The sequence below is a fragment of the Berghia stephanieae genome, chromosome 5 (genome assembly GCF_034508935.2).
Source record: "Berghia stephanieae isolate SIO BIC M18660-M18661 chromosome 5, UCSD_Bste_1.3, whole genome shotgun sequence".
NCBI lineage: Eukaryota > Metazoa > Mollusca > Gastropoda > Nudibranchia > Aeolidiidae > Berghia > Berghia stephanieae.
The window spans coordinates 13089340-13114836 of record NC_088364.1 but is presented as its reverse complement, the minus strand read 5'-3'; the positions used below and the strand labels follow the sequence as shown (position 1 = coordinate 13114836).

At 34.5% G+C, this 25497-nt stretch overlaps 1 protein-coding gene across 1 annotated transcript; it reads right to left on the bottom strand.

The window, feature by feature from the left end:
- Positions 1-1408: 1408 nt before the first annotated feature.
- LOC144972422 (uncharacterized) lies at positions 1409-23885 on the bottom strand. Its single transcript, XM_078913587.1, has 4 exons — positions 23305-23885; positions 8037-8189; positions 5988-6186; positions 1409-4521 (listed from the first exon to the last, which is right to left on the bottom strand). The coding sequence occupies exons 1-4, from the start codon at positions 23554-23556 to the stop codon at positions 4415-4417; spliced, it is 711 nt and encodes a 236-aa protein (XP_078769713.1). The 5' UTR covers positions 23557-23885; the 3' UTR covers positions 1409-4414.
- Between the last annotated feature and the right edge of the window lie 1612 nt (positions 23886-25497).

The following is a 25497-nucleotide window of genomic DNA, read 5'->3' as shown; positions in this document are numbered from 1 at the left end:
AATAAAACATCCTGCATCAAACAAGTAAATGTTCTATAAAACATAAAACAATCCAAGCATCAAAGCTATAGAGTAAACACTCAAAAAAAAAAAAAACACCTTTACTCCTTGCATCTGGAATTCTAACTGTCGTGAATATTTCAACAGAATAAATGAAAAATATCACACCTGCCAACGGCAACAAAAATAATATTTATATTTTTGGGTATAAATCCGTATTGGACAAACTTCCTGCATCAATGCATGGATTTAGTTTTTATTTAGATTAAATTTTATATGCCAAAGAATCGATATAGTGAAGTTTAATTTAGTCATATTCTTTTCTAGGTAATAATAAAATATTTTCATCACTTTTCACCAACATTTTATTTAACAATATGAATCTGTAAGAACAAAAAAATTGAATATCACCAAATGTAACCACCGTCCAACCCCAAACCCCCAAAAAAATTTGTTTATGAGTTTATGCTTTATCTTTTAAATAAACATATAAAGTTAACAGTTGTAATTTTGTGACAAAACCTCACATCCTCTATTATCTCAATTAATTCATTAATAAAGTATTGCTTGTGGGTCAAATGATTAATGAATAATGTGTAGTAAAATATAAAACAAGTTAATCACGCTCAAGACAAGTATACTTAAAGATTAAAATTCTACACATATTAAAAAAAAAAATAATAAGTGCAGAGTAAAATAGATTTACAGTCGCGTCTCTCAAATCCAGAACTCCACAATCCGGATGTTTCCATTATCCAGACAGGTTCCCTGGGAACGGATTTTTTTCCCTTCTTTATTTGTACACTTTGGAGAGACTGATTCGACTTTCCGGTTGTCTGTGTAATCTGCACGAAAAGCTGGGATGAAGGTGTTCAGATTGGAAAGATGTGACTGTAATTATAAATAGCTAGATCGAGAATATGAACTGAAAGATAAAGTGCATTATTGGTTATTGTATAAATAAATAAACGGCAAGGGTTAAAATGACTTGAACAAAACATTTGGATAACTTAAGAAAAACAAAAAATTAAAAAGTGGGGAAATCTAAGTGATTCAAGAAATATTTTTTTTTTAATTTCCATCTAAAAATAGATTAAAATCACCAGTTTAAAATAAAATGTTTTTAACCTCATTTAAAAAATAGTTGATGTGTTTTGACCATCATACAGTCCGTTTTAATGTAGAGAAAATATGCATTTTAAGATAATAATTCAAAAGAATTTTTATAAAATGTCGTAACTCAAGATATGGCAAGACGAGAAACGTAAATAAAGAGAAGGGATCCTCATTTTCTTCAAACAATGGCAATTTTGAAATTAAAAATGCATTTCATGGTGTATAAATGTTTTCTGTTTTGTTTTTTTGTTTTTTTATCGAAATAAAATTAAAAAGAAAATTGACATTTTAAGCAAAAAATTAACAAAACGAGGAAATGAAATGTTACTACAAAATAAAAACCACTCTCCTCATTAAAGTAGAATAATTTTAACTGAATCTTTGTAAGTTCTGTGGTCCCGTGCATGAACGTGATAAGCCATATTTTCATGAAGAATGACTTAGTGTGAAAAATACATTTCTTGTGAGTTACGATTTCTTTTCTTTATTAGCCCCAAGAGAAAATTTGTCTTTAGGGTCTATTCCAAGGGATGACTGAAAAAAAACAGGTATCAGCTGCAGTGCAGCACGGCAAAGTAAACGAGGGCGAGGTGACTTGCTCAAGGCCACACAGCGCTGAGGGTAGTCAAACTCAATACCTTTTGGGTACAAAGCAAAGACCATACCACTGAGTCATGCTGCCCCTTAGATAACTAGTAGAGGAAGAAAAATATTATATTTTATCTGAAAACAACAAAACCTTGTGCGGCTATGTGGTCTTGTTGTATGACACTTGCTTTCGGATCAGAAGATCCTAGGTTCGAGCCTCGCTCGGCGCATAGTCCTTGGAAAAGAACCTTTACTCACATTCTCTCACCGTACTCAGGTGTAAAATGAGTACCTGGCCGTCTGTCGGAAAAATTGTAATATCACCTAACAGGAGTCATGTCTCGTTCTTCATGTTACATGTTGCTGTTGGTCAGGGACCCTTTGTAAAGCGCTTTGAGCACATTTATTGGATATTGCTCTACATAAAAGCTCTAGTTTTTTGGGGGGTTTTTTGCACTATCCTTCTTTCTGTGCAACTTTATATTTGATTTTCTCAGCTCCATTATAATGTGGGTTATCAGTTTCATGTATGGGGCCATAGTTAAGATTAAATATTCACTTTAATTGATAAGTTCTCCAAGATGTAATACAATTTTTAAGTGATTGGTAACAAATTTTTATCACAATACAGGGTGACCACAAAGTCTGGGTACATGTCTTACATCCCCATCTATTTATATTTATTCATTTATGCTATAGATTGTGTAGATTTGGCTGAATGGTGCTTTTCTTCACTGAAGAAGAGGTCATGTATAGTTAAAATACTATTCATTATCTCCCAATCGAATAAGATAGAATTTTTAAAGAGGAATTTGTACTATTACCATGTACCCAGACTTTATGGACACCCTGTATAATTGAATAAATTGATAAATCTATAAATTGTCAAAAAAAAAGGTTATGATCTCATCAACAACATTAACATTAACTAGAGTCAACAACACTAAAAAACAGCAATATTTAATGATTATCACATACCGTCTTCTTTCTCTTCGAAAACCGAATTGGGTAATGCTGATCAATGATAAAGTACAAACAATGTTAGGTAAGAAAATATCTTGTAAGTTCTGGCACAAAAAAAGTCGTAAATGAATGGATTAATTAATACTTTAGATGTTGGTAAATTAATTTATTGAGCAATTAGTAATACTGAAATATGAATGAGACATCAATACCATTATTGGAATAATGAGCTGTACACTAAAAAAAAAACACATTTTAATTAAAAATTTGACCAGAAAACTTTTATTCCAAATAATAACGAGTTTAGATAACCTTCAACCAGTCAAAAAGTATTTAACCTTAGACATTATTAACCTGACAAGTCTCAGTTTGTTACTTTTAACAAATTTGGCCATCTTAGTCCATTGGCTTTTGGAATAAAATATTTATTTCTGACCAAAATGTTTATTTAAAAAGCGTTTTGTCAGAGTACTGCAGTAATAAGGCAACATTTGGGCGTAACAGAATGGGACAAATTAAAACGTTAGATGATAAATGGAAGTGTTTGTATAATTTAAGATCTCTCTCTCTCTCTCTCTCTCTCTCTCTCTCTCTCTCTCTCTCTCTCTCTCTCTCTCTCTCTCTCTCTCTCTCTCTCTCTTTGATGTACTTCTTTTCTAACACCAAATTAAATATAGAATTATAATGATAAATAAATACAAACACATAAATAAACAAATATATAAATAAATAAATAAATAAATAAATAGATAATTGTTTCAACCATGTATATCAATATTTCATCCCCTCAACAATAAAACAAAAATAAATGTTCGGTTGATTAAAAATATTTCACTCAAAGAATTTCACATTAATAAATTCGTTATCACATAAATATAAAATACACAAATTATTCCAATGTAAGAACAGACACACGACCATTCTTGATCTAGAAATTGACTGTATATCTCAAAATAGATTTTTCAAGTGGAGCCACTGCTCACCCCAAGATCAATTCGTTTGTTGTTTGTTTTTTTTTAATCATTTAATTATAACAGCTAAATCGAGAATATGAACTAAAATGGAAAGTGCATCATTGGTTATTATATTTTAAAAATTAGTGGCAACGGTGGAATAATCTACTGAATGATTTGAACAAAACATTATTCTGACTTAATTCCAAATGAATGTGTTTCTGAAAACGTATGGCTTCTTCTAAAATATAATTGTAGAAATCAAAATCTAAAGCAGACGTGGTATCAGAGAATTGATTGGCCTGATGTTGATCCCATCGTGTGTACAACAGGAAAACCTCTCTTAACCAGTTAACTGGTGTGCTCTGAAAAAAACATGAATTTAAAAATTTGGCCAGAAAAATTCAACTTTCAAATATCGATCAATTTAAACAACTCTTGTCTTGGCAAAAAATCTCAAATCTGGGACTTTGCAAAGTCCCAGCTTTTAGAATTTTTGCCAAGATGAGGGTCATTTAAAACAATTGATATTTGAAGGACGAGTTTTCTGGCCAAATTTTTAAATACAACTTTTTTTCCAGAGTACAGCAGTAAACTGGTTAACTCTCTCGAGTTCATATGCATGGAAAATCGAACAAATTTGTTCGATTTTCAATGAGGGTGAACTCGAGAGAGTTAAAGAAACATGTCCAATTTTCATACCATAATATTTTTCTAAAAACACTTGTGCATTCTTGATATCAAAACAGTCCATGCTCCGTTTTAACACTGTCCAGTGAATTTCTTTTCTTGGTCTAAAAGAGCACACGCTCGTTCTTAATCTGATCCCTGATTCCGTGTAAGACACGATTCCCGGATACTCTGGCATTGTCAGGCTTCCAAGCTGGTCCCATCTCTTCACCTGTAAAAGGAGAGAATTGATAAATGTTATATTTATTATCATTTAACAGTAAGCTGTAGAGATAACGGCATGTGCTCTTACCAAATGTGCGGCTTTGTGGTCTTGTGGTATGACACTCGCTTTCGGATCAGAAGGTCCTGGGTTCGAGCCTCGCTCGTCGCATAGTTGAGTCCTTGGAAAAGACTCTTTACTCACATTCTCTCACCGTACTCAGGTGTAAAATGAGTAACTGACCGTTATCAGCGTTGTCTCTGTCCAAAAAAATTGTAATATCACCTAACAGGTGCATGTTTCGTTCTACATGTTACGTGTTGCTGTTGGTCAGGGACCCCTTGTAAAGCGCCTTGAGCACATTTAGTGGATATTGCACTGTATAAAAGCTCAATATAAAAAAATGGCAAGGAAACGAAACTTCACGTGCTCCAAATGCACTCCCTTTATGATATGGATAAAAACAGATGTTGGCCTTGATACATAGATATCACTATGAAACTCTACGGCAATGCCAATACCCTTGGAAGTCCGTGAAAGTCAATACTAGCATCGAAATTCAGTTTTGATCTTCTGCAAGGGAATGCAAGAAGGAGAAAAAGAAAGAGGAATTAAACAAAGGCTCAACATGTAGAGTTCATTTTGAAAACAAAAGTGCCTTTGTGAGTATATCAAATTAAGAAATGAAGGAGCAGGCACTGGTGTAAGATAAAGAACTGAACAAGTGTGTATGAAAGGTACCAAAGCAAGAAAGAAAATTACAAAAAAAAAAAAATAAAACATCCCAAAAAATCAGTCAACCTCAACTGGGGATCGAACTTTACAAGAAATAGTTGACATGAGCTATGCAGCTATGTGGTCTGACACTCGTTTTTGGATCGGAAGGTCCTTGATTCCTCAAAAAAAAGGCTCTTCACTCACATTCTCTCATCCTACTCAGGTGTAAAATGAGTACCTGGCCGTTAACAGCATTGTCTCTGTCAGAAAAAAATTGTGATATCGCCTTACAGGCGTCATGTCTCGTTCTACATATAACGTGTTGCTATTGATCAGGGACCCCTTGTAAAGCGCTTTGGGCACGTTTAGTGCATATTGCGCTATATAAAAGCTCAACTTTTGGGGGGGGGGGGGGGGGTTTCTAATGAGAATTTTAAAGATCTGAACAAAGTGTATGCAATGGTGCCAGACAAATCAAGAAATCAAAATAAAAGAAAAACACGATCCCAAAAAACATCGGTACCTTCTCCCTAGTTTCTGAATGTGAGAACTTTGAGAAAATTAAATGTAACAATCTTAAAAAAATTAAACGTTTTGATTTAAAATACACTTTTCGACATCCAGTCTGATGAGGAATGACAGCGGCTTGAAAGAAAAGTTACAATTGAATTTAGAGAGATTGTGTTTTGTTTTTAGTTTTTTTTTTGTTTTTTTTTTTTTTTTTTTGTTTTTTGTTGTTTTTTTTTGGAGAAATTTACCAGTAAGGACATTGTATTGTTTCCTAACAGGATATTCTCGGGCCACCCCAGGCCCCAACAAGGCCCCCAGTTTGTTATGAATCCTGTTGTATTGGGACCAGTAGCTCGGGGTCTCATGGATGTTTACCACTGCCTTGATGTTGGCGCCTTCTGCCTGGTCCATTCGGTTCTTGAACGACAGTAGGTGAAGCCTATTGGCCTGCAAGTAGTAAAATAAGTATTAGTTCATAAAGTTATATCGATAATGTTTTTTCAAATTTTGTTATCTACAATACAACTCTGAATAAGAAAAAATGTTCATTGTATCGAAACAAAATGTGACGATTTTCATGTAGTTTGTAACGAAAAGCGTTAATATAATATGCGACTCAATACTTCTAAACGGTATGATGTTGGGAGGGTTAGACGATAACAGTTGAATTTATAGTTTAAAAAAAAAAAAAAAATGAAACTTGGGTTAAATTTCCAAGTTTCATTGAGGTGAACGAATACGATCTCTCAAGGCGACAAAAACTAAGTGATACATTTTTGGCAAAATCAACTTTAACTCACTCAATCCTAGAGATTTTTGCTGTTTTTCGAAATTGGAAAAAATGTATTAAAAAATGAGCATGTACATAGATAGTTTTATTCAACTATCATTAATGTTTTTTTGTTTTGTTTTTTTTAACCTCAGGAATGGGAGACACCCAAAGTTTGTCGTCGCTTTGCCAATTTAGAATTATCTCCGTCTTTTAAATACGACATTAAACAGGTATAGGTATATTGACCTTAGAAAAAAAAAAAAAAATTATTTGATATCGATAATAATAATAATAATAATAATAATAATAATAATAATAATAATAATAATAATAGTAATAATAGTAATAATAAAAGAAATAATAATAATAATAATAAATAATAATAATAATAATAATAATAATAATAATAATAATAATAATAGCACTAATAATAATGATGAAGATGATAACGATTATAATAATAATAATAATAATAATAATAATAATAATAATAATAATGATAATGATAATAATAATGATAATAATAATAATAATAATAATAATAATAATAATAATAATAATAATAATAATAATAATAATAATAATAATAATAAATAATAATAATAATAATAAAATAATAATAATGATAATAAAAATATATAAGACCCATCACCACAAATGTTTCACAATGCTACAATCGCATATTGGGTAAATATAAAAAAGAATAATAATGCAAAAGATATATGACCCTAGTACACTCAAAGAAGGAGCAAAAGTAAGAAAGTGAGACAAGAAAAACATCGCCGCCTCTGAATTATGATATTAATCGTACAGTCAAATGCAATGCATTTTGACATATGGGGCACTTGGAACGAAGATGCACATATATACATACATATACACATACATATACATACATATGCATACATACATATCACATAGTAAATGAAAAAAATAGATATAAAATAAAAATAATAAACGAATTAATAAATAAATAGATAAATAAATAATCAATCAATAAATAAAGATATATAGAAATAAAGAAAAATCATAAACGAATTAACGAATACATCGATATATAAATCATCATCGAAAATTAAATAAAAATAATAAATTAATAAATAAATAACATAAGTATGAATCAAATATATATAAATAAATAAATAAATAAATAAGCATAAAGTGTTGTATTTATTATCCTAGCAAGCTACTGGAGAGGAGCATATTGCAGATTATCAGGAATTCAGGGGGGGGGGGGGATATCCAACTTGGACAGAAATGTTCAGTCTGGGACAGTCGCTTTATATGAAGAGGAAAAAGAGGGGGCTAAGGAAGAGGAGGAAGAGGAGGAGGAGGAGAAAAAGAAGAAGAAGAAGAAGAAGAAGAAGAAGAAGAAGAAGAAGAAGAAGAAGAAGAAGAAGAAGAAGAAGAAGAAGAAGAAGAAGAAGAAGAAGAAGAAGAAGAAGAAGAAGAAGTGGTGGTGGTGGAGGAGGAGGAGGATGTAGAGAAGTATATAAAACATATAAATAGAAAGACATAAACTTACTGGAATAATTTCCTTGGGATGATAGGTAGCCATGTGATCGGAGAGGCTCGGACCTTCGTCGTCCTTACCCCCGAGTCTGATCTGTGACCGGTGCATGGACGGACACAGGGGAGGTCTCCTGACTGGCTCCAAGTCTTTGCTACCACTGTGGTACTGTGGAAGGATTGTAACGATGTATTGAGTATTGAGTAAAGTATTGAGTCGGTCTTGGATAGTGGCGGTAGCGGTGGTGGTGATTTGGGTGATGATGATGATGATTATCGTTATGATGATGATGATGATGATGATGATGATGCTGATGATGATGATGATTATCGTTATGATGATGATGATGATGATGATGATAGTGATGCAATGGGATTCCAACCAATGACCTTTCAATCCGTATAACGCCATCAGATCATCAGTCAACGAGGCGTCTTTCAAAGCCATAAAAATTCTGGGGCCGGAGTTTACCTTGGTTTCTACGTAAGGCACTGTTCTATCGCGATTGTACTTAGGTGTACTTTCTGCTAGACCTTACAGACCTACCTAAGAAATAAGAGCTAGGTGGACAGAGGAGACTAGAATAAACAAACAAAAACAGAACAAAATAAAACAAAACAAAACTACGAATGAAAATCTCTCTGCATTGCGGCCAACAAAACAGGACACCATAACATACGAAACCGTCTTGACCCCAAAATCAGCAGTATGTTTAGATATGATATAATCTAAATTGAGAGCTTTTTCTGTTCCTTTGCTATTCAAAAAAAAAAAAGAAAAGAAAAGAAAAGAAAAAGAACATAATCCAGGGATATGCATGTGTCATTTCTATACATATAACCAGTCCATTTTAATTATTTGTCTTTGCTTCTTTTTATTCATCTCCTAATTGCCAAATCGGGATAGTCCCGATTTTATAAGGACAGTTGGTCGCTCTGTCTCTTCTTGTGATGTAATGCTTGCCAATTAATACGCTTCAACAGTCGTAACGTCACTTCACTCATAATGACGCATGGTAACTTAGTAACTGGCTCTAAACTATCGGAACAATGGCGGACGCCCTTATGAAATATTTCTCCGACGAGCATAAAAGCGTATCCAGAGGGTAAAAAAAAAAACATTATAAATCTGATCATGTTTTGACTTTTACACAATCTGATCACAAGACATGAAAAGTTCTAGCCAGCATGACGAATAAAAAGGACCGATTTTCTTTGTTTAGAACCACGATGACCGCCGTTGCTGGGCGACGTGACATCAGACTATTGAATCCAATTATCGAGATAGCAGGAATGGCTCAGGACACCCATAATATTATTTAAGAAACGCAAATTAAATGCTACAACTGGTCAAATTACAGCTGGCTCTTCGCTTCAACTTCGTTTGAACCCCACCAAATCCGAACCAGTAAGTCATTCCGTTATATAACCCTGAATATTGAAAAAAAAAAAATACTGGCTTTCGTCAGTCTTGTTCTGTAAGCCAGAAAACTGTACGTTGTCCTACCCACTGCTGTGATTTTATTACGATACAGATGATAGAAACAGGCAGAGCTAAGTTATAAAGTCATAAAACCTCTTTACAATAAGGACGACACATGTAATTTATTCGACAAAATAAAGAAATAGGACGAAAGCAAAAATATTTACAGTCTATTGTGCGCAATATCGCAATATAGTCTAAATTAGTTCAATGCGCTGTAACAAATTTTAAACTTTGCTCTTGTTAAAGGTTGATCATTGAAAGTGCTATAACTTTTAGCTTATCTGTCTGAGGAGACGAAAGCTCTACGGGCGACAAACGCAACATGAATTTAATTATTACGAGAAGTGCGTTTAAAATCACTAATGGTGTCCAACAGTCGTGACGTCACTTCCCTCGTAATGACGCATGTTCTAAACTATCGGAACAATGGCGGACGCCATTATCTCCGTCACCGCCCTTATGAAAACTTCTCCGACGAGCATAAAAGTGTATCCAGAGGAGAAAAATCAGTATAATCCGATCATGTTTTGACTTTTATACATTCTGATCACAAGACATGTGAAAATTTTCTAGCCAGCACGATGAATAAAAGTACCGATTTTCTTTGTTTAGAACCAAGCTGCTGGTTGTTGGGCCGACATGGCATCAGACTATTGAATCCTACTCCATAGACTGCTTTGACTCCTTTTTTGTGAGATGTTGCCTTCGAAGCATCACAAAGATAAGTGAAGAATACTAGATGCGGCTATGTGATCTAGTGGTATGACACTCGCTTTCGGATCGGAAGGTCCTGAGCTCGAGCCTCGCTCGGCGCATAGTTGAATCCTTGGAAAAGGCTCTCTACTCACACTCTAACCGTATATAGGTGTAAAATGAGTATATGGCCATTAACAGCGTTGTCTCTGTCCAAAAAATTGCAATATCGCCTAACAGGCGCCATGTTAAGTGTTGCTGTTGGCCATGGACCCATTGTAAAGCGCTTTTAGCATGTTTAGTGGATATTGCTCTATATAAAAAAGCTCTTTTTTTTAGATAATGAAAATGAAATTCACAATATCCGTTCTCGTCCATTAAATTAAGGCTACCATTTCATTTCCTATTGTAATTTATTTTAAAGATAAGTGATGTTTCGTATGCTGTCTTTGTATGTGCGGCGACATAGAGCTTTTTGTGGGATAGGGGCGAAGTGGCCGAGTGGTTAAACCATTGCACTGTGACCCGGAAAGTCCCGGGTTCGAGCACCGCTTCAGGCACTTTCGTTTTTTTTATTATTAACCCCTCAATTTGCTCACTTGGACAACATAGGCGATTCCTGTTGACACCAGACATCTTGTTTAATGAATTATCTATATTCCTTCGTGGAATGCCTAGGCGACGGTATGTTATGATGATGTCTTGGCGGAAGGGTATAAAGAGAAAGAGACACATAAAAATACATTAGAGAAGCTGCTAGGTGATATGGAGTGCGCGAGTCATCATCGGCGTGTTGGGTTTGGGTTTTTATTTTCTTCCCATCAGCATCGGGCTTTTTAAAATTAAATACCGTGATCTGTAGTATTTCATCACCAATCATTTTCTTTTTAAAATTATCTTATAATCTTCTTTCATTTTTGACTTTAAAAAAAAACCCCACGAAATTCATTAATATTGCTTTATGAAATTATGTAAATACATTTTAACGCCATTTTATTCATTCTTGTAATTCAGGTTGGTAAAATCAATTTCCGTAAAATGAATAAAGAAAATTATGTATTCACTGATTTACTAATGTATCTATTTATTTATCATTTATTTATTCATTTATATAAATATATATATATATATATTTATAATATATATATATAATATAATATATATATATATATATATATTAAAATATATATATATATATATATGTCCAAAGTCAGCAACAACACGTAGGACAAGATGGAACGCCTAACTACATTTTTAAAAATGAGCTTTTATATAATGCAATATCCACTGCAAAGCGCTTTACAAAGACATTTAGAGAAAATACAACACAACATTCGGTGGATCGCGTTTTGTCATGAAAACTATTACTTTGTACATCGATTGACTAACACGTCCCCAACTTTTCAAAATATATCTGAAGTTTTGAGTTTGTGATTTACTTCTATTTATTTTTATTTTTTGTCGGGAAAGGGGGGTGGGTGGATGGTGGTGATCTCGTCTTCTTGATTGACCGATAATTAATTAAAGCAAACGATTTCTGGCCATATAGATTTTTTTAAATTTTTAATATGAACTAACTATTAGTAGTAGCGTACTTTGGGAAAAAAAAAAACAAAAAAAAATCACGCATTTCAATTTTTGGCCGGAAAACTCGTCTTTTAAATATCGATCGATAAAAATAACTCTCATCTTGACAAAAAAAAAAAAAAAGACTCCCAAACCTGGAAATTGACTAAGTCCCATGTTTGAGAGTTTTTGCCAAGATGGGGGTCGTTCTAATCGATCGATATTTAAAGGACGAGTTCTCTGAACAAAATTTTGAATACGTGTTTTCTTTCTTCTTTTTTTTTTTCAGACGGCAGAGCGGTACAGAGCTTACGAAGAAAAAGATCGCCGTACCCAAGACAAGTAAGCAATGAAATTTTACGGCGCCTGTCCACTACAAAAATAGACCTTTATATTGACTTATTTGCATAGTTATAGATGTAATAATATGGCCTATCTGACAGCTGAAAAAGGAGGAGGAACAGATCTCTCTCTCTCTCTCTCTCTCTCTCTCTCTCTCTATCTCTCCCTCTCTCTCTCCCTCTCTCTCTCTCTCTCTCTCTCTCTCTATATATATATATATATATATATATATATATATATAAATATATATATGTGTGTGTGTGTGTGTGTGTGTGTCTGTCTGTCTGTCATATATCTGTAAGTTCCCCCGTGTGTGTATGCATGTATGTCGCCTGGGTGAAATCAAGGAGAGTGAGAGGGGAGGAGTGAGAGGAAAGGAGAGAGAGAGAGAGAGAGAGAGAGAGAGAGAGAGAGAGAGAGAGAGAGAGAGAGAGAGAGAGAGACCAAAGGGGTTCAGAGAAACTTTATTAATTTATTTATGTTGACCTTCTGGTGGGAATAAATTGTGTGTGCGTCAGCGCTTGGTGATATATAAAGTATGTGTGTGTGTGTGTGTGTGTTCCGATACAAACAGATGCTACACACCACGCCTTTATTAATTGCTTACGAAACAGAACAGGTTCCCATAGATCATAAGGCCAATGGTGACGAAATCGATTTAAAACTGTTTTGTGGCCATACATCTTACCATAAAAACATCAATGTCAACACATTACAATATACGCTACCTTAAATTTGTGACTCACCGGTTCAAACAAGTACTATATCGGGGTGAACCAAGTGCCAAAGGGTGTTTTTAATATTAAAAGTAAAAGGGAGACAGCGATATAGATAGTATGCGCTTGGCTAAGAAGTTCACAACATTGCCGTCCGGAAGTATAACGGACTGTGTGTATCCATGAACGTTTATAGTCGGGTTATTACAGTTCAGTGAGCATTACTCATAAACGCGGATGGCAAAAAAAAAAATATAACAAAGACCTGATTGACGTCATCTTCGAACTATCTATACAGAGATGCGAAACTTCTGAAGTGGCAGTTGGGTTTTAGTTACGGACGATGCGAATGTATGTCATGTCGAGTCAAATCGGTAAACATCCTCCCGCTTACATTGTTTATAATGTATATTGCGTTTGAAATTTGGCACGGGTTTTCGTAGCTTTCTATGTATTCAGGTGTGATTTCTTCTAACTAAACTCTCTCGAACTATAGATAGTTCGAAGATGACGTCACTCAGGTCTTTGTTATTGTTTTTTTGCCATCCGCGTTTATGAGTAATGCTCACTGAACTGTATTAACCTGACTATAAACGTTCATGGATACACAGTTTTGTGTGTTGGTCCGTTATACGTCCGGATGGCAATGTTATGAGCTCATTAGCCAAGCGCATACAATCTATAAACTTTCTTGTGTATTTGTAGGATTGATATAGCCGGAAGAAATATTGTGTATTCTATTTAAACACATACCATAAATACACAAATGCAATGTTTACCGACTTGACATTGAACACTCACATACGGAAGGAGCCTCAGTTTCATGTCTCAATCACTTTGGTATCCGGTTAAAGTGAACTATTTTTTATCGCTTCAAGCAATCAAAACTATTGCACTCGATAAAACATAAAAGTTAAATCCACGTTTCACTCGACAATAAATTCAGCTCTCAGCATCCATACCACCCCGGCCGGTGACTTCTTTGGACAGCCTTGACCGACCCCCACAAAATTAACCAGTAGATTTTTGACCAATCAAAACATAGAGTTTGTGACACAACTTCGGACAAACATAGTTGGCTGTTGATAAACAATTAACAATGTGAATGAAATCGACCCCCCCCCCCCTCTCTCTCTCTCTCTCCCTCTCTCTCTCTCTCTCTCTCTCTGTGTGTGTGTGTGTGTGTGTGTGTGATCATTGTTATCGTTTTTGACTAGATATCACACGATTTTCTCGATCAGATTATAAACGTCTAAGTTTTGTGATATAGGTGAAATCCAAAACGTCCACATTATCTGTTTTCGTTTATTAAATTGAAGCTTACATTCAATTTCACATTGTTGTTTATTTCTTCGAGCTTCGAGCAGCAACATTAACATATTTCTCATTTCTAATCAATCGACTTTCTGCTCCGTTTTCTTCATCTGGTTGATTCCAGCAATAGGGAATTCCGCGAGGACGAGAGACGCATGTGCACAACCAACATGACGTTCTCTCTAATAACTTTTCCGCCATGGTGACGTCCAATCAAGGGACGCTACTCTTCCGCTAATCTCATTCCCTATATATTATATAGTGCTGTGAAAGCAGTGGAAAGCATACCATTGAGAAAATAGCGAAGAAAACGCTCGTCAATACAGGTGCAAAATAAATGATACTTATTCCATCCCTCCCATTGGAAAACCCTATCATTTCTTAGTAAATATGTAATCGTTGAATAACGCATGACGCGTTGTATAAAAAGTTATTCAACGATTGCAGAATATTTTCCAACATTTTATTGGTGTGGAATTAGGTGTAAAAGACAACTGATTGGTATCTATAATCTTTTGGTGCGCATGAATACAAATCCAACGTTTTTGTTTTTGGGTCAAATTGTCCGTCATTCAAGCAGATGGAGAAAGGTACAAATTATGGTGAATAGACCATACTATTCGGTCGCAAAATATCTAAAATTTTACTAGGAGGGGTGATAAACGTATTCTTTCATTTATTTGTATTTATTAAGTTCGTTATGTTTTTTTATCGTGCAACAACATATACTCGCAAGCTCGTTGTGTTATGGGGCATGATAAAAAATAATCCGTTTAACTCACTCAATCCTAGAGATTGTTGCTACTTTTCAAAATTGGAAAAAATTTATTTAAATGAACATGTGCATAGATAGTTTTATCAACTATCATTGACTTGCAAAAACTAAACACTTTAGCTTTGATACTACGCCTATAATTTGTCTCAGAAAAAAATGTAATAAATAGGCATGGGGTAAAAGTAACCCTGATATACTACGGATATAGTCGGTGTTGGGGTTGAGTGAGTTAATAAATACAAAGAGATGAAAGAATCGTAATAGGTTGCATACCTTACCGTGTATATGGCATTGCTGTGGCCAATAAACAAAAGGGGAATATCATAAAATCCTTAGGATACATAATAATATTATATTATTATTGTTGTCGATAGCGCACCCATCGTGAATAGGGACAAGAGAGGTAACAAAAATTACAGCCAATAATAATAATATTATGTCATAAATATAAGCATGTGTCGTGATTTATTTCACAGCGGAGAGAGAGAGAGAGAGAGAGAGAGAGAGAGAGAGAGAGAGAGAGAGAGAGAGAGAGAGAGAGAGAGAAAATGAATACGTTTTCCGTCCATTAACAAAACGCCTTTTCATTTTTTGACAAGAAAGCAGTTACTCCATAATATGTAAACCATCACGCTATCCGGTGTTACAATTGCAGTGAACCAGATGAAGAAAACTGATCGAAATTAGGGAGCATATGAGATTTTTTAAAATGAAGAAGCAAAAATCACTATTTCCAATAAAAGTATTTAATTTATTTCGTCTCAAATTTTATATTATGTTAGCCTTAAAATCCATTATTATTTTAAAAATTAAATATTCTCCTCGACACAACCAATCAACCCGAGACTTTCTTGACCCAAAATCTTCACAAAAATGATCATTAAACCTGGGACTTCTTTGACCCAAAATCTTCACAACAATTCATGAACCCAAAGGCTATTTTACGTCTCAAAAAAAAAAAAATAATAAAATAAAAAAAAAGAGATAAGTTGTATATCATTCATACTATCGAATATAGGAGAGTGACAGTTTTCCAGTCCAAATATAAACCTAAAACGGCTGTTTTAAAAAAATGAGCTTTTATATAGCGTAATATCCATTAAATGTGCTCAAAGCGCTTTACAAGGGGTTCCTGGCCAACAGCAACATTTAACATTTAGGGCAGGACATGACGCAGCTTGTTAGGTGATGTTACAATGTTTTCGGACAGAGACGACGCTGTTAACGGCCAGGTACTCATTTTACACCTGAGTACAATGAGAGAATGTTAGTAAAGAGCTTTCTCCAAGGACTCAACTATGCGCCGAGCGAGGCTCGAACCCAGGACCTTCCGATCCGAAAGCGAGAGTCATACCACTAGACCACACAGCCGCGCGGCGTTTTGTTATCGTACTACGTCAAACGTGACGTTATGGCTCTAAAAGAATAATATAATATAATGAATGCTTGTAGCAATCCAAGTCCGTAGAACGAACGGTGTCGACGCCAATAAAGATATGACACGATAAGACTCCAAGTCCATGTAATAGGCGGTAAGGTGCTGGATGGGTACGGACCCCGGGATAAAGGGTATTACCCGAAACGTTGTAAAAATCAAACCAGAGAAGGATTGAACCACGAGAGAACAAAAAAAAAAGAAGTAACAGAAAAAAAGAGAAAAAATAATAATAAAACTAAAAAACAAAAACAAAGAAAAAATGACTAAATTCCACGCGCAACAGAGGGTGGATATTATGTCAAATTGACAAAATAGGAAGCAGGCACTGGTGTAAGATGTAAAATCTGAAAAAGTTTGTATGAAGTAGTGCCAGACAAAGCATCAGAAGGTCTGAGGTTCGATTCCAAGTCGAGGATGACTGATTTCTTAAGATTGTTCTGTTTTGTTAGTTTTTTTTTTTTTTTTTTTGTTGTTTTTTTTGTATTTTTCTTTCTTGCTTTGACTGGCACTGTTTCATATACATTTTTTCATATCTTTATCTGAGATAGCGGAATTGATAATAACAAGCAACGTTTCCGATTCAATTTTTCTTTAATAAAAATCATAATATATATGGTTTTTAATTTTTATATAGCAAATATTTACCCTTTACATGCAAGGTTTTGATTACCACAGGAGAAGAACAATAGCGATGCGATTCAAGCTGACCAAACCTAAGCATGAGGCAAATATTTTTTTCTATCGGGAAGCTGGATTTAAGAAATTGTATTCGATTTACCTGATTGAACTGAATATCCATAGAGTAAAGAAAGCATAATAATAAATAAATTCCTTTTCTTTATACAAAGGGAAAATGTGGCTGGAGAACATATCTCTTTAACCCAGACGTCAGTCGCAATGCAGTGCTTCAAAGTGAGCAACAGGGGCTATGTACCTTGCTTACGGATGAAAAAAAAAAAAATGAGATGCTTACAGCGAGGGCACGAAACTGGTCGCTCCAGGCGTAAGTGTGATGCCTTAACAACTCGGCCACCCCCACCCCCCTTCCCCGCCCCCATCTACACACAGGAATTTACAGTCATCCTAAAGAGGATAACACTCAATCATTACCTCCAAATCAATGATACAGATATTGGTATGATAAATTCTGAACCTGTGAGCGTGTACGCTCAGAAAACCAAAATTGTGTGGCGTGGATGCCAAACTTGTTCACAATGCGAGACGCTCCTGGTTGAAAACGAGGAACTAATGCAGCCTGTCAATGAACCCAAAATGTAAGGTCTATGAAAGCATGTGCAAACACAATGCTGGTTTTAAAAAGTGTGAAGAAGGTTCACAACCCACGTTGACCCCCCCCCCCCTCTCTCTCTCTCTCTCTCTCTCTCTCTCTCTCTGTCCCCTTGTCTTAGTCCCCCCCCCCCCCTCCGCTTCCTTCCTCTAGCAGGTACTAAGCCAGCAAAGGGTATTATGGAGAAATTGTCACTTTAAAGTCGTAAATTGCTATAACTACAACATTATAAGAATCCCACTTGCAAAACCTGCTAAGCCGAGGTGATCCTGTCTTCAATGAAAAGCTCATTTTTTTTATTGGTGACTTTACACGTTTTGATTGAGTTTCCACCTTTAAACCCAAACTTTATTGTTTGACTATGCAGCTTTTGAAAGATGATAATAATAATAATAATAATAATAATAATAATAATAATAATAATAATAATAATAATAATAATAATAATAATAATAATAATAATAAGACACATTTATACAGAGCTCATTCCCGTGTAAAACACAAGCTCTGGGCACTTTACAATGTAAATTATCAACAACAAAAAGTTTTTTTTTAAATAAATAAATTAATTAATTAAAAAATCTGATAGTACAAGGAAAAAAATATCAAACTTGACTCAAAGGAAAGGTTAGCATTGATGGTTGTTTGGATATCTTAACAATAGTCATTTTCAGTCAAACAATGACAATAATTACACCTTAGTCAATCTCAGTAAATCAAGAAATACTAAAACCAATGCTACTTCTACTATGTAGGTATTGAATACAGAGAAGAATGTATAAATATATATAGCTTAATTATTAAAAAAGAAAGATTGAAAGCGTTCGACTAGAATTCATATGAACAAAAGCACATCCATATAAATTAAATATTTTAAAAAATAAATAAATAAAGCTAACTACTTGATGACTGCACAATGTCAATCAAGACAAATTAACCTTCCTGAAATCAGAAGTTAGGACATCACAGGAGGGCTAACACTAGATCTCAATCGAAATGCAAAAATAATCAAATATGAGGATAAAGGGGGGATAGCCTAACTCTCTTTTTTTAAAAATCAAAATTCAATCTGATTATGAATTTGTGCAGATGGGCTCCTCATTGTTTACTGCATAATTTTTAGCAATTACACACCTCTTATCCAAATTAAACAAATACAGCCGACACTAGACGTTTGTTTGTTTTGTTTTTTTGCTTTTAAGGGTTTTACGACGCTTGAAATACATTGAGGTCATATCAGCGCCCAGAAAAAAGGAAGAAAATCGGATAGTAAAAAGTTGTAGAACTTCAATTAAAGCACCCAAGAAAAGGAAGACCAAGGGGAATTGATTCAAATAGGAAACAGATGTAGATTCCAAGAGCACACTATCAAAGTACTTTGAGATCGCCTAAAAGACTTGTCCAGACGCAAGCACAGGTCCCCACTAAGAGGAACACACTCAAATGTTTACAAATCATATATATAATAAGTAAACAAAACATAATACAGTGCATACAGAGAGGTGATGTACAAGGAAAAAAATATCATCTCCCAAAACAAACAATACATTTGACTGTTTCCCTCTCAACAAGATTATCCGGCCAGGGCCAGGACAAAACCAAGAGTAATCTCAATTCCAAGACAAAGACAAAAAGCTAGTTGGAAAACAGATACAGGGGAGGTAGAAGACACAGTAAGTACCTCCCTGCCCACTGTGGGAGGTCAGGAACCCCACCCACACACAAGACGTTTAATACCAAATTCAACATCACTTAAGTTTTCTCTTTTATGCTTTCACTAAGTAGGCCTAACTGGATCATACATTATGCACCCCATTGGCTCAATGTGATAAATAATTTGGTGGGGAAGCCAGTCAATGAAAACTGAATTATCAAAGTCTAGATTATGAAATGTAAGTTCATTTAATAGCCAATTATTATGATGTATAGTATATTAACATTGTTTTAGTGCGGCTATGTGGTATAGGTGTATGACACACGCTTTAGGATTGGAAGGTCCTGGATTCGAGCCTCGCTCGTTGCACAGTTGAGTCCTTGGAAAAGGCTCTTTACTCACATTTTCTCACCCACTCGGGTGTAAAATGAGGACCTGGCCATTAATGTTGTCTCTGTTTATAAAAATTGTAATGTTGCTTAACAGGTCCCAGGTCTCGTCCGCTTTATAAGCAATAGTTTAGGCCATGGGGCATAATATTATCAATTTATCAGTTTCTGTAGTACCACCCCCCCCCCCCAAAAAAAAAAACAGTCTGTAAAAAACCTACTTGTTCAAACCTAAAAAGGATACAATTTTATGACAGAGTAGTTTCTACAAATCCTAAAATTAGATCCTTCCCCTAAATCGTTGTCTGGTGGTCATTTAAGTGAGAGAAAAAATATCACATACATAAAAGACACCAAGTCAGATTTTGTATATCAACTGGGAACATTACAGATTGAATTAGCTGGACATGAAATTATTGAATAAATTTGTCAAATCCCTCTGCTCGATCCCATGAGGGTCCCGACAGCTCAGTAATAGAACAGGGTTGCGAATTCAGGTGGCAAAAATTTACTGAACTTTTACGTAAGCACATCGACCGACCACTAGATCTGAGCACTGAACTCGAGTAAAAATGTACTTTCTTTATTTCCCACTGAGGTGTTTTAACAGAATGAATTCCGTAAATATACGGAAAATTGGCAAAATTGATGGAAGACAAATGACAATCGAAGGTCAAGATTTTTTTGGGACCCTCCAGTACACCAAGTGAAAGTGGTGATTGGGATAGTCTTATTATATCTAGCGTAAATGGCTTTTTCTAAACCCTACATCATATCCAAAGGGAAGCAAGCAAGCATTTGCCACGGATGCCAAATGATTTTTGAAAGAAAACTAATTAAAAATGAGCAGAAGCTTCACATCTCACCTAAAACGAATGTTGTAAATGAACAAACAAAAACACCCCTCTTAACTCTCTCCTTTTCTTTCCAAATGTTTGGGGCCTTTGTTGCTTCAATTTCAATAATATCATTTCTGTCTTTGGAAGACGGACCTTCAGTGACCATCTTCTTCTTCTTCGGGTGTAAACTGAATAGTTCAAAACCCAAAAAAGCTGGAAAACCCAGACATTTGGCATCCGTAAATTGTTACTGTTTGTTTAGCGCTACAAAATTTGAAATTAACTCAAACTCTATGGGAAACACTGTTTGTTTACTCATCCCTCAGAAAATCTGTCTCTGGGATTTACCAAGTGTTCCAAAAAAATTTTTAACTAACCCAGCCAGCCAACAGCCATAAAGCAACAAAATAAAAAAAATTTTAAATGCACAACAAATGTAGAGGTAGGGGAAGTAAGAAAAAGCATATTCCTAGATGCAACCTAATACAGTAGTCACCACCTATTGCCAATCTTGTAATCGCCCACAGCACAATAACCAATTTTTTTACAGTTAAAAACACCCTTGCTAAAGTCTCGCTTCAAATCTTCTTGACACAGAAACAATATTTTAGCCAAATTGTTTTGGAATAGACAGTGTCTGATTCAAAATTTGACTGATTGATGTTTACAATTAAACCTAGCAAATAATAAGAAAACAAATTCATATTGACTGCTTTACCTTGTTACACCTTTGCCCACCTAGACAGAGCATCATGCACCTGCCATACTAATTGTCATTGAGCAAAAAAAACAACAACAACAAATAGCCCCACAAAGTAAAACATTTCATTATTCAGTGTTGATGGTTACAAAAAGTGAAAAAGGAGGAACATTTTAAAAGTTTGCCTTATAGTCTCATTTTAATCGCGTTAACCCCAATTTTTTAAAGCACTAGAGATGATAAACTATCATTGATAGTCACAAAGTCCTGATGACTTCACTGGCTGTTTATAGAAAGATTTGCAGAAATGAAAAGTGAATGGAAAGTCTGCAATAATTAGCGCAAAAGCAGATTCACGAGATTTACGGAAGTGGTTGAAAAGGAGGAAATTCATTCTCTGTATCCAAAATCGTGGATTTCCACAGAAATCATCATGACTGATTATTAGTGCTAAATGCATTTTGCTATCAGACGAAAGAAAGGGATAGTGTTTTTGGTTGGGAGCATACCAACCGATTCTCTCTGGAAAGACAGGAATTTTTTTTCTGACAAGACAAGAATAAAAATCAAGCCATAAACAGGTTGATCTTTATGTGCTTTTAGAGGCAAAACTTTAAATTTTAGGTGTTACCCTCTTCCCCCCCCCCCCCCACCCCCCCACCTCTTTCTCTGTCTCACTTCCCTCTTCCTCCTGCAGTTTCTTCATTCAATGACATACCTGGTAATGTTCACCAAAGAGGCTGATTATTAGGCGATGACTACTGTAATAGTAAAATGATTTCCCAGTCTGAAACAGGCATTTGTGATTGGAAAACGGGAAATTGGAATCATACTCTGGTCAAATTTTCATGATCAAAAATGAATATTACAGCTTTAAAAACTAACAAAATACCAAACACAGAGCGTTTTGGGCTCAATACCCCTTTTCAGCCAACAACAAAAAACATTAAAAACATAAATACATTACTAAATTCTGGATCGACGACAGAGAAATTTGGTAGGTCCCATTTGTAGAAGAAAAATCTTGGAATGTAAACAAAAAGAAGCGTTCAATATGTTACTAAGGAGTACCAAATTGAGCGGAACATAAAACAATGCTTAAAATGCATAAAAAAGGGGAGAGGTGGGGGGGGGGGGGGGGGAACACCAGTAGAATAGAAATAGGTGTAAAATGTATCTGCTGAAATAAATCCAATTAAAGGAACAAGAAAACTTAAGCGAACATCATCCTATTTATAAAACTCTCTGAGCATTACCGTCAATGTTTCAGATCAAAATAATCATAGACAAAATTATCAAAACACCATGCCAATTGAGCTTTTATGCAGTTCAAAATCTTCATGTCCTTTCCTCTCTCATTTTGTAGTATCAATATTCATTGAATCTATTGTCAAATCATAAACCTAGAAATAAAGACAAGGGCTAAATGACATAGAATTATAGCAAATAGCGATTGTCAATGTGCAGGTGAAATATCTTGATAATAGTATCTTTGTGTGTTTTCAAACAGCGACTCCAAAAAAAAATTTAGACTATAAAGTTACATTATGCAATTAACCATGGACATGCACAATATGAAAGCAATATTCATACTTTTTAAACATCGACAAATTCTGACGGATTAATTTATCTGAGTTTCGTAGCACTATGGTAAACCTTTCAAGGCACAAAAGGGAATAAGTCTTGAAAAATAACATGTATTTTCAAAAGTGTATTCAAAAAATTCAAAGATATGATTAGCCAGAGTTAAATTCCCGATATGCGTTATCTACTTTCAAAAATGCATTGAATCACAGATTTGCCAACCTTTTTATGCTTACTATATAAAAGTTCAACTTATGCGAGTTATAATATATAATTATTTATATATCATTCATAATCAAGTATTTACATCTTTTGCATTTCAATGGAGAATTTAAAATCAAGTTACATTCCAATTCTAAATCTGCTGCACCTCACTATATTATTTAGCGTAGTTTGTAAATGGAAAGAAAGCATTTTTGCTTCAATTTGGGATAAAGGGTAGAATGTAAAAATGAAAAAGTTTAATCCATCATAAATAAATTATTGAATAATCAAGTTACCTGCTTGTTGGTTGTTGTGTAGTCTGGTTCCCATGGAGGTTTTGAGATAGTCATAGTTGTGCGATGCATGGGTCGATCTCCACGCCTAACATGGGTAGGTGCTGATGGTGATCGAGGCTGACTAATGTGTGATCTGTGACTATAAGGTTCATGTATGACAGGATAGTAGCATCCATCTTCTGTTAATATTGTTGTAGCATTTTTTCCTTGACCCGTTTGAATTCGCAAATCGAACAGACCTTCTGGTTTCATTTTCGGGCCGTCACTATAAATATTGTTAAATATTTACAGGTAAAAATATATTTGATTTGATGAGCTAAAGATCAAACAAATTGAATATCTATGTCTACCACCTCTGCTACTTACAAATGATTAAATAACTCTCCATTTCAACACTCGAGTCGAGACTGAAAAAACGGAAGCACAAGGCACACGGATAAGAAATCGAAGCTTTAGAGCGGGTCGGTGTTGAGTTAAAATCTCAACAACAGAATTTGAATACCAGTTTTTCGGTGAGAATATCCTGTTCATACAATTCAACAACTATTATAGCTTTCTTTTCTCACTGATCTTCCCATGCCACTTGCAATATCAACAAACACGAATTTTCTCACACACAATGATGCTAGAGTAAGTCATCGCGTAAAAAATGAGAACAGTGGTCATTTCTAATAATGAAAGCAGTCAAACTAAATATAATTATCACGGTACATTGGTGAAATATTGTTTATAATAAAGAGTAGTTTTGGACAATTTAATTTACTCTAATAATATTTAGAAGTAAACTTCTCAATGTTGGGTATCCATGGTTGTCGTAGGAATACAGGCGGGATTGTGAAAGTTGAACTTACAATATCTTTCCTCTATTCTGAAAGAGTTCTAAAACTAATCTCCTCAAATTAATTATTAAGAAAATGAGAAGGCTGGGGTGACAAGTATGCTTTGTGACACTTTGAGATTTCCAACAGCTCGATTAGTAGATTATTCTCATCGCACGCCAAAGAACCTGGTTCGAAACGCTATCAGTCATTAGGGGGTCTTCTGTTCTACTTATAGTTGGATAGGTGGGACTGGATTAAACCTGGCGGAAAATGCTTTGCGATTGATCAGCATCCTCTAACGAGAGGAGCGGCTATTATTTTATCAACCTTTCCCTGCTACAGAGATCGGCATGGGCCTTATCATACTAAACGGATACAACAGGGTAGTAGCGACGTGCACTATTATCTACTATCAATTGTATCAAATACATAGAAGTAATATTATACGACGGTTTTCGATCTGGAGTGTGAGTGTCAAGGGACACTATGTGATATGTGCCCATTGGTGCTATCTCAGGCAGCTTAGTATTGTCTTGAATAAGTAAGTAATAAGTAAATAATAAGTAAGTAATAAGTAAGTAAAAAGTAAGTAATAAGTAAATAAGTAAGTAATAAGTAAGCAATGAGTAAGTGATAAGTAAGTAATAAGTAGTAATAAGTAAATAATAAGTGAGTAATAAGTAAGTAAAAAGTAAGTAATGAGTAAATAAGTAAGTAATAAGTAAATAATAAGTAAGTAATAAGTAAGTAAAAAGTAAGTAATGAGTAAATAAGTAAGTAATAAGTAAGCAATGAGTAAGTGATAAGTAAGTAATAAGTAGTAATAAGTAAATAATAAGTGAGTAATAAGTAAGTAGTAAGTGAGTAATAAGTGAGTAATAAGTAAGTAATAAGTAATACGTATCTAATAAGTAAGTAATAAGTAATAAGTAAATAATAAGTGAGCAATAAGTAAGTAATAAGTAATAAGTATCTAATAAGTAAGTAATAAGTACATGCACACAAACTCACACACAGATACACGTTGCACTAATACACGAACATACATAAACATTCATGAATATTATGTCACCACTACGGAATTAGCGAATTTAAATTTATTTATTTATTTGATATTGAAGTGTGCCGATGGGAGCCAGTTCAGAGAGAGAGAGAGAGAGAGAGAGAGAGAGAGAGAGAGGCAGTGGCGGTTCTAGCCTATTTATAGTGGTCGGGCAAAGATGATTCGGTCATATATATATATATATATATATATATATATATATATATATATATATATATATATATATATATATATATATATATATACGCAAATAACTAATGTAATTAACGACATTTAAAAATAAATTATAGTTCATGTTTATGTACCAAC

Coding starts and splice junctions, on each gene's coding strand:
- LOC144972422 (XM_078913587.1), bottom strand. CDS start 23,556: ATGAAACCAGAAGGTCTGTTCGATTTGCGAATTCAAACGGGTCAAGGA. Junction 6,187..8,036: donor ATCCCAAGGAAATTATTCCA/GTAAGTTTATGT, acceptor TACTACTTGCAG/GCCAATAGGCTTCACCTACT. Junction 4,522..5,987: donor ACAATACAATGTCCTTACTG/GTAAATTTCTCC, acceptor CTCCTTTTACAG/GTGAAGAGATGGGACCAGCT.